Source organism: Aphelocoma coerulescens, chromosome 3 (assembly GCF_041296385.1).
Source record: "Aphelocoma coerulescens isolate FSJ_1873_10779 chromosome 3, UR_Acoe_1.0, whole genome shotgun sequence".
Classification (NCBI taxonomy): Eukaryota; Metazoa; Chordata; class Aves; order Passeriformes; family Corvidae; genus Aphelocoma; species Aphelocoma coerulescens.
The window spans coordinates 101,275,733-101,285,905 of NC_091016.1; the positions used below are offsets into that span (position 1 = coordinate 101,275,733).

At 40.0% G+C, this 10,173-nt stretch overlaps 1 protein-coding gene across 3 annotated transcripts in view; it reads left to right on the forward strand.

The window, feature by feature from the left end:
• The window catches only part of GCLC (glutamate-cysteine ligase catalytic subunit), a 37,008-nt gene extending 28,133 nt beyond the window's left edge, over nt 1-8,875 (forward strand). For all 3 annotated transcript variants that reach the window (XM_069011427.1, XM_069011429.1, XM_069011428.1), the window contains 5 exons: nt 554-658; nt 2,742-2,823; nt 2,916-3,019; nt 3,112-3,232; nt 7,174-8,875. In XM_069011427.1, coding sequence (XP_068867528.1) covers nt 554-658; nt 2,742-2,823; nt 2,916-3,019; nt 3,112-3,232; nt 7,174-7,379 — 618 coding nt within the window. In that variant the 3' untranslated portion in view covers nt 7,380-8,875. The remainder of the gene's footprint in view (nt 1-553; nt 659-2,741; nt 2,824-2,915; nt 3,020-3,111; nt 3,233-7,173) is intronic.
• Nucleotides 8,876-10,173: the final 1,298 nt, after the last annotated feature.

Below are 10,173 nucleotides of genomic sequence, written 5' to 3' on the forward strand. Positions count from 1 at the left end.
ATTCACTGCAGCACAGCAACGCATGCTAATGGATTTGGGGTGATGGGGAAAGGAATTAGGCTTGTATTAAAGCAGCAGTAAACAAAGCCCCATTTAGCTTCTAGAGACTGTATTTTTCCAGTACATTTCCTGGTACTGAACAATTCCACTGTCACAGTTTTGTTTCTCTCAGAAGTGCTTTTATTCTATAGCTGTCTGTTTCTAAGCTCTCTGAATTTAATCCTTTTAGAGTGGAAATTTAAAAGCTACTATACTTCTGTAATTAGACAGAGAGCCTGAAGGTGGAGGTTATTAGATAGTCTTTAGAAACACAAGTGTGCTTTGGCATCAAATTGCAGGGTTGAGTTTGTTGAAGCGTGTGCGTGCACTGTGCGCTGGAAGTCACTGCTGGTGATTGCGCGTGTGCATCAGCCCTCGGCGAGTGCAGTGTGTGTGAACACAAGTACCAACATGAACATCCGAGTCAAACGTTCTAGGCTGTCCTTGCTGTTTGACTGCTTGCATGAGTGTGTTCCCACTAAAGTAATTGAATCTCTAATCTTTTCATGTCTAGGTCCAGTTAACAGACTTTGAAAACTCTGCATATGTTGTGTTTGTGGTATTGCTAACCAGAGTGATTCTGTCATATAAACTGGATTTTCTCATTCCTTTGTCCAAGGTAAGTATGGAAGATCAGATCGATTAGAGCTAAATGTAAAGGATTTGCATCAAGTCTGATTTTTATCCCCTGCAAGCTAGGAAATAATTTGTGCACTTACAGAACAGTCATTCTTATCTTTCAGTCAGTTTTCATCTATACTGGTAGTTTGAATTTCAACTCTACAGTGTTACTGCTGTCTCATGAAATTAAACACACAAATGCTGTAGGAATTTCTGTGATGCCTAGCAGTGTCTGCAGAAATGTTGTGAAATACCACTGTCACAAGGCTGCTTGGAGGCTGGGAAAGGGCATGTTCCCCCCATTTTACATGCAGGGGGATAATAACCTGTGGAGGTCAAAATAAAAGCTTCAGCTTACTTTAGCATGGATATTGCCTGCGTCTCATGCTCTTACTCTGTGTTTTGTTTGTATCTGGTGGAGAGGGAAAGGAGGAGTTCAGCATGTTTAGTGTTACACAGTATTTGAGTGGAAACAAATACTGCTGGTTCTGGTCACAAGTTGTGACCAGAACCAGCAGTCTTTAGACAAGTCTGTGACTTGTCTTTAGACAGAAGAGCCATGCAAAATGTACTTTTTCCTTAATCTTGCCCTCACAATTGCTGAACTGTTTTGTGTGAAATTGTCCTTGTGTGTCCTCTTTCTGAGGCACTTGACCAAAAAATGTCTTTTTAGATAGAGACTCTTGCAATGTTATAGGTAACTTTGAAAAAGATCTTGTAGGGCAGAAGGCTTTTGACGCTATGCTGGAAAATCCAGCATAGCCATAGTATCCTGTGGCTTTTCATAGAGTTTTTTAATTAAAATGGAGAAAAATACTGAAGTCATAAATTTACAGTAATCATACCATGCATTTGGTACAACTTCTAAAGGGAGATGTCAGGGAGTTCAGACTTCATAAATAATGCAGCAATTTAGCACTTAGATTACATAGTTACATTGTTATTTGAGTGTCTCAAAAGCACAAAATTTTTAACTACCAGTTAAGAGTGAATAAGAGATCAGGTGCTGAAAGAACCTGAACAGAATCATAGGGCTGGGGGGTTTAAAATTGCTTGAGCTTGCCAAGCAATTTGGCAGGTAATGCAACACAGAATTGCACAACCATTGGTAAGCCTGCCTCTTTCAAATAAAATAATAGGGGGTTATGGGGCTAATCTCACACTAATCTTGGCTGTCTGATTGAATGCGGTTGAACGCTCGTCAGCTGGGACTGGAGTTCTTTCAAACTTTCAAGACAGCCTGTTGTGTAAATAGGTTTCATAATGTAAAATGAATTGAAAACAAAGCTTTGAAAGGTAAGAAGTGAAGCTTTTGCATAGTCTTTAATTAAAGGTCAGACAAAGAATTCAGCAAATCATATCTCTTTTTCTGAAGACAATATGGTAAAGCTAATGCCCAAAAGCTGTATGATGTTAATTCCGTGAGAAAAGACCAACCAAAGAACTTGGACAAAATCGTCCATCCAGAAAGATAGAGCAATGCTTATGTCATTTGCAGAGCATATGTACTTTGTACTTTGCAGGACTTTTGAGAGGCCTGAAATTTAGAACTTCTTTGCTAGCAATCTAAGTTGAAATATCTAACAGATGTTTGGGAATGGAATAGATACAATTCCCATACAAAGTTACTTGAATACTGTTTCTGGAAGTTTGTTTAATAGAGTGATAATTCTTCTAAAGACAGTAATGATTTTGTTAATAAAAGCAGCAAACTATAGCTAGGGAAATTGAAATTTTCTTCTTCCGTACTTATTTAAATTGCATCTAAATATGCAAAGAAGTAATCATAAATGTTCCTGTGTTTTCATCCAAACTTAAATTAGCATAGCATGTTCTAACATGATACTGTTACCTATTCTGCTGGAGACCCAGTTTCATTAAATGTCATCTATTCATGGGTTTGTCCTGGACACTTAAGAATGAAATAAAACTTACCTTCATAGCTTGACCTTGTGTGATGAAATACTAAGTAGTATAGTAAGAAATATAGATGTTTCAACTTGTGAAACCCAAATGTGACAGTTTGGTAGAATCCTACTTTTTAAAAATGTCATAGATCTCTGAAATACTTTTTTTGCCAGGTGGATGAAAACATGAAGGTGGCCCAGAAAAGAGATGCTGTCCGACAGGGAATGTTTTACTTCAGAAAAGATATATGCAAAGGTATCACATCAATCTGACTAACACTGTTGTGGATGTTTAGAGCATGTCTTGCCTTTTAACCATTTTTTCCTTTCCCTTTGTCACACATGAAGGTGGAAATGCTGTTGTGGATGGATGTGGCTCTGCACAGAATGGGACAGGCACCGACACAGAAGAGTACACCTTAATGAGCATTGATACAATTATCAATGGGAAGGTCATAGCCTCTTCTACCCGGAACACATCCTATTCTACCCTCCCAGAAACCAGACTGAGTGTGTTTTATGCTGATTCTGTTCTCTTACGCAGGAAGGAGTCTTTCCTGGTTTGATCCCAATTTTGAATTCCTATCTTGAAAACATGGAAGTGGATGTGGACACAAGATGCACCATCCTGAACTATCTGAAGCTAATAAAAAAGAGAGCCTCTGGTATGTTTGACATTTCTGGACATTGACTTTCTTGGCCTTTTTCTGCTTTCAGTTGCATAAAACTGACGGCAGCTGTGGATGTCTCGTTAGCTGTTCAATCATTAGATCAAAAGGATTGGAGTGTGTTCTCTGGCTTAAATCTTGTCCTGTCTATTTTTGATTTTTAATATTTAGTGATCCATTTTAGAACTTAAATTAGGAGTAACTGATAGAGTAACAATCATGGTTTAGAGTGTAGTATATACCCAGTCCTTGATGGTGCTTTTCAACATGATTTACTGCTGCTTTCACCATTTACTGCTGCTTTTGCCACTTTATTGTCCACTTTGTAGTAGTTTAAACATACACTAGTCCACTTTGCCCTGTTACTTGAGTGTTGTGAGAGTATTTGAGGTTGGGTCTGATAGCTTGCCTGGTATTACTGGTGTGACTCCAAAGCTGGCTGCTCCAAAGCAGTCATAAGTCTAAACTCAGGTCTGCTAGACCATGGTACCTAGGCTTCAGCTCACTGATGAGAAAGTCCTTCCACATGTAGCAGAACTCCTTCAAGGCAGAGCAGACCCTTTCACTGGCTTCCCACGTTGCAATGTTTTTCAGGAAAGGCGTATAATGACTGTTTATGCTTCTTCTTAAAATGCAGCCGTATAATGAGTAAAAGATGCAGGCTAAACTTAATTCAGAACTGTGTGCTTAGCTCAGTCTGCAGCAGCTTTTTTAACTTTTTCTGTGTAAACCCCCTGTATACCTGCACTGATGTATATTTTAGTTAGATGGTTAATTTTAGCCTCGTAAGTCAAGGCTTTTTTTTTCTTCCCCTCCCCCAGTTTTAAACTAAAGTGTTGCATTCCTTTTTAATTCTTGAAAATTGCTGTAGAATCTTTTAGGTAAAGACCTTTCTAAAGCTGAGGTGGAAATCGGAATTGTGTCTTATCTGGTAATTCACTACTTTAGCAGTACTTCAGAGTGGTAACATGTTTTTAAATATTCCCTTGTCTGTTGGGTTTTTATTCCCTTCAGAGAAATGCTGTTGAAAAAACAAGGAATGCATAAGTCTAGCATAGTCTTTTTCCTAAGGCCTAGTGACCTGGGTCCAACCCCAGCTGCAGGTGTTACCCACCAAAGAAAAACTTCGCTACCTCGTGTAAAGTTGCAGTCATTGCAAAAGTCAGCTCCTGTATTTACACAGACCTAAGAGCTGTGAGAGTAGGTAGATAAGAGTCTAGGGTTTATAGTTCAGCTCTTGTGAACTTATGAAATGACTTCTAAATGAGGCTAAGTGTCTTCTAAGTGTCGTGGTATCCTACAGCCGTAGGGAGGCGAAGAGAGATCCAGCAGGCAGGAATTGTGCAGCAAGATTGATTTATTTAATTATTTTACAAACTCTTTTATAGACTTTTTTCTTCATAGCTAATTGGTCAAAGGATCAGCCACCCCTTGGGGTGATGGGCTAAAATCCTAAAACACCCATTGTCAAAATATTTTTCTACTGTACTATAAACAAAGGTTTGCAAGGTCACAGGTGTTCATAGTTTATAGAACTCTACTAATATCTTCTGTGAGCGAGAAAAATATCTCACAGGACTGGAAAGAAGCAAGAAGAATTCTTGCTAGCAGCATATTTGTATCCACACTTAAGAACTAGAATGCACAGAATAAAAAAGCATTAGGTATTGTATTACTGTGCCGTGATGTTTCTCAATTGGAAGTTTTTGATTATTCCAGTTTACTCTCGATATTAAATCAAATGCTCCTGATCTGCAGCCTGTTTAGCATGAGTCATATCTACAAAGAGTGGCCATTTCTCAGATTTCTCAAAGGGTGAACACAGCACTCATGAGTTAAGACCACTGACACCTTAGCTGCTGTGGCTGTAACCTTGCCCCAGCATCATTCATTTGAGCTTCAGTCACATCCTCTCCTTCAGCACAGCAAGGCATTACCATCCTGGTCTCTCTTCAGATGGTGTGTGACTGCCACCACTCAGTGAGACTACAGATTTGCTAGGCAGGCAGCAGCTGCTGACCACCACCAAGTATTAATGAAAGCAGTACTGAGGTAGCAGTATCAAGTGGTCCTTGCCCTGGTGTGCTCTCCTGGCTCCTGGCTGCCTGCAGTGCAGTAATCACAGAGCTTGACGAGCATTCAGAAATGTGATTTCCACTATCTTTGCCTTACCTTTCTTGAAGCAGTTACACTTTTGGTCCCCCTAAAGTCATACAATAAAAAATGACACAGCTCTATTATATGCTTTTTGCAAAAATGAATTGTGTAATTTTTTGTGTTTAAGTGCTCTTCACAGGTACTCCATGATACGCCTTCTAGTTCTGTGTTGCAGAATCATTTTTGTCTACTCACTTGTCATCAGCATACATAATTGTGCACACTTCTCCAGTATATTGTTGCTCCTGAACTTACAATTGGCTCTGTCTTGCCTCTCCTTGCCTGGAAGGTGTCTCACACCTTTTGTCAGTTGTGGTGCCTATCCCACGATGTACTTTGGAGAGCCGCAGGCTGTGCTCCCAGTGAAGGTGTGCAGGGTACAGCGGGATGAGGAGTGCCTGGGCTGCCTGGCCACTAGGTGTCTGTGTCGGTGTGTGCTGGACGGCTTCTCCAGCACTGACGCCTGCACGGCTTGCAGTTCAAACATGAGTCTCTTTTTAAGCTTTGCTCTGCTCATCTCCTGACTCCACTGACCTTCTTGCAGGCCTCCTGCTTCTTGTTGGTGTCAGAAAGTTTTCATGTTGAGATTTTAGTGTCTTCAACAAATAAAGCCCCTTGAGTAATTTTTTTTCTGCCCACTTATGTAGAAGTGTAAAGTATGACTTCATTCCTTTAAAACATTACTTCTGGTTTTTGGAGCACATTTTGATTTCTAGTAACCTTTTTTGTTCTGCTTTTCTTTCCTGTATATTTGCAATTTTTCTGATTTGTCTTTGTGTACATCTGTTCAAAACTACTGCTAGGATATTTTCACACAGTGTTGGATTCTTTTTACTTTTTATTTGTGTGTTCCTTCATGCTTCCTCTAACTTGATTCCTCTTGGCTTTTATAATATTCTTAAACCAAAGACTTCTGTAGTAGAAGCCCTTGACTCTTTCCACTCTCATAACGAAGCTGATGTTCCAGTAGCTAGCCATGAAAGTTTTTCTAGGCTCTTTGAGCATCCCATCAGCCCATCTTAATGTCTTGCTGTCAGAGCTGCCTTAAATTTGTAGTATTTAAGGTTTGATTGCACATGCTGCATTCAGGAGCAACATTCAGCAGCCTGGACACTGGTGTCCAGCCAGTCCCCAGCTGCTCCTTCATAGGGATACCAGTCTCCTGCAAGGGGTGTGTGTCATTTGGTGACCTTGTATAGAGGTGCTGGGGACCCTTCAGTACCTGCTGACCAACCCAAGAACTGTGTAGTGAAGCAGGGGCACTGTGTACAAACCAGAAGTTGGTATAATTTGGAACCAGCCTATTTTTTGCTAGAGTAGCTGCCAGAGGGAGAAAGAATAGTAAGCCAAGGCTGACTGATCAAAACTAGCAGCTCAGTTGGATGGATCAACTACAAAATTATTTTATGTAAATGAAGTAGTGCAGAGGTGTCTGTTGATTCATCTCAGCCAGATTCTCTGTTAAATGAAATGTTTAAGACCTTTTGCTGTACAATCTGTTGGTAGCACCTGCTCCACCTGCTACTTCTCTCTGCATTATGTCACTGGAACATGGAAAAATTTGAAAATTGCACCAGATAAGTGACTTTTAGACCATCAGGGTTATGTCAGCTTAATTGTGCCTGCAGTTTAGCCATATTTGAAAACCAAAAAGTATAGGAAAGTGTTTCTCATGAAAGCATGGGCTACTCATTAATTGTGTGTATAGTGCACAGAACTCTAGATGTTGTACTGCTAAGTTAGATGTATAAACTGTGGAATTTAACTTCCTCTTCCCACAGGAGAATTAATGACAGTTGCTCGATGGATGAGGGAATTTATCGCACAGCATCCAGACTACAAGCAAGACAGTGTGATAACTGATGAAATTAATTACAGCCTTATGTGGAAATGCAACCAAATCGCACAAGGCCAGGCAGAGTGTCCTGAACTGTTGGGGGTAGGATTTAATAAGAAACAAAGTGGAAACAAAACTGACTCTTTGTAATTAATGAATGAATGCTTCTTAAATAATAAAAAGTTTAAGCCTTTTAGCAAAGCACTAGCAAAGATACTGTGAATCTGGTACAGTTTCATGGTGTGAAGACCAAAACAGGGATACTGCACTATAAAATGGGCCAATCTGCCTAAATTCTCATTTAAGGCATCCTAAAATAGGCATATTCTTATTGTTAAGGTTTATACAATGTACATGTAAATAGTAAAATATTTTTATGATTAACATCAATGTATTTTAATAACATTGTAACTAAAGTTATTGTGAATTAGCTTGTAACTTTTTTATGCTTAATATAGAAAGAAAAATTGTCCTGAACAGCTTTGTAAATGTAATGGTACTTCTGTATTATATGCATTCCAGTTACTGAATGTTTACTGTAATTTTTTTAACCTGGAATGTGCTAAGTAATTTACCTTATTGTGTAAGAAAAAAAAAAAGTCCTTCTGGATCTACCTGAATCACAGATACTTCTTCCTTCCATTTGGGTTTTGAAAGTATGTAAGAACAGACAAATATATGTGCATCCCAGTTGTTAATCTTACAGCAGTTTCTCAGTTGCCACAAGACCTGCATCCACTTGTAAACTAAAACTCAGAGGAACAGATCTGTCTTTATTCAGATAATGGAAGTCAGCCTTTCTGCAGATGCACAGTTATTTTCTTCCCCTCTGAAATAAGCTGTATGCTGTCTCAGTTCAGAAATCTGCTAGATGATTTCACCAAAAAAGTAGTAATGGGAGATGTCTCAAAAGAGAGGAGGAAATGAGAGCTGGACATACAGCTCTCTTCACAAAGGAACCAGAGACAACTGCTCTGGACTTCAGCCTGCTTGACTGCTCTTCTCCCACATTGCTGGTGTTCCCATAGTTGACAATGACTGCAGCACAAAACCAAACTTATGTCCATTCTTCCTAAAGATGGAGTTTCTCATTTTGTTAATTATAAGTATTTTTGTCAGCATGTTTTACTTCCTGTAGGCTAATTTATGTAGGTGGCTGGGGTTACCTACGTAGCTGTAGTTATGGACAACTTAATCCCCTCTAGAAAACAGTTTCAAGAGAAATTTTGGAATGCACTAATCCTTTGAATTGGAAGCTGGTGCTGGGAGTGACTGTAAAGTATTTAAATTCAGCCATTGCATCTGTAAATAAAGCAAACTTAAGGGGCCTTTTTAATTTAGCTTCATAACTGATTTCTAGAAGTGAATTGCATTAGGGGTAGAAGATGCAAAGCTTTAATGCAAGCATATATAAATACCTAAGATGTAATGATTCTTTTAAAAGAACTAATGGAGATACTGCAGTGAGAGGTGCACTAAGAAGAAGCTTTTATGTACTGAATTACACTTTGTTCTGTGTTCACAGGTGTGCTTTAGAGAATAAAAAGAATGCTCTTTTTCTGCAGTGGTGAATTTGTTTTAATTAAGGTGTAGGCATATGCCAATTTAGTTTCTGTAATAAGGAAATAAAAATAAAATTTGCAGTATGTGTTGGTCACTTCCATGACTTGAATCCACACTTTCAGATTCAAAAAAGGAGGAGTTGCATACCTGGCAAGTGCAACTCACCCAGACTCACTTTGGTCACAGTGGAGCTTTTCAGGACTCAGACAAATGGTCTTCTATGCTGTAGAAGTGGAAGTCCTTGCTATTGTCAAGGTAGCATCTCTCTGATTGCACAGCATGAGCTGCTGTGCTTTGAGGACCCCTAAAAATAGTTGGAATGCTTTTCTGCTGGTACTGCATCAATACACGTCCTTATTCCCTTTCAGTTGACATTGAATCACCCTTCTGGCAGACTATGTGTCCTGTGAGAGAACATTTTGTCATGATGCCCTGAAAGTTGTGGCTGGAAGTTTCCCTCCTGACTTGTTGTGTGCATGTTTCCAAAAGGGATGAGTGAGATCAAACAGAGCTGCTGCTGTTTTTTGAGACATGCATGGTTGTAGTGTCTAAGCATCTTACAGTCACTAGATGAAGAGTTGAAGTATGTGATCCAGTCTTTTTTTAGTGTCATGAGGGCTCTCACAGGGCAAACCAGAGTTGCTGCAGGGGGAGGGGGCAAGCTTTGCCACTAGTTTTGAATACAACTTAGAACAGAGCCACCTCTATCTGTGGCCACTCTGAGGTAGAGAAGCAAACCCTAGTCCACGCCTCAAGTGCCGGCTGACTTTTTGCAGAGAGCATGAGAAACTCCTTTGGGCTGTGAATTCAGGACTTTTGGTCCTGCAATCATTAAGTGGTTTCATGGAAATAATGACCTTTCCAACAATCGTGAGCAAAGGGAGGGGAAGAAGCATCAGACACGTGAGGTGAACTGTGATTGATTCCTTGCCCAAAGACTTTAATTGTGCAGCAGTCGTGGCACTTCCAGTGGTCATTATGTTGGCCCCAGTTCATCCCAGTAACATGCTTCATGCCTTCCACTCAGTTTTCAGCTAGGAGATTCCATGGTGATCTCCAGACGTCTTGATGCTATGAATTCTGATGCCAGTTTTCTCTTGAGTCAGACTACTTATGTTCAAATGTCTTTGTTTCTGGATTATTATAGCTATGCTTTTATTATGGCATACATCCTTAAAATGTCTCCTTTTGTGTGTGCACAAAGCTCTGCAAGCAGCTTGCCTTTCTGGGAGTGGTGCAAACCTGCTCCAGCATGGGTTCCTCTCTCCACAGGGCCACAGGTCCTGCCAGGTGCCTGTGCCATTGTGGATTTCCCACGGGATCACAGCCTCCTTTGGACATCTATCTGCTTCGCTGGGGGTTCTTCTAGGAGCTGCAGGTG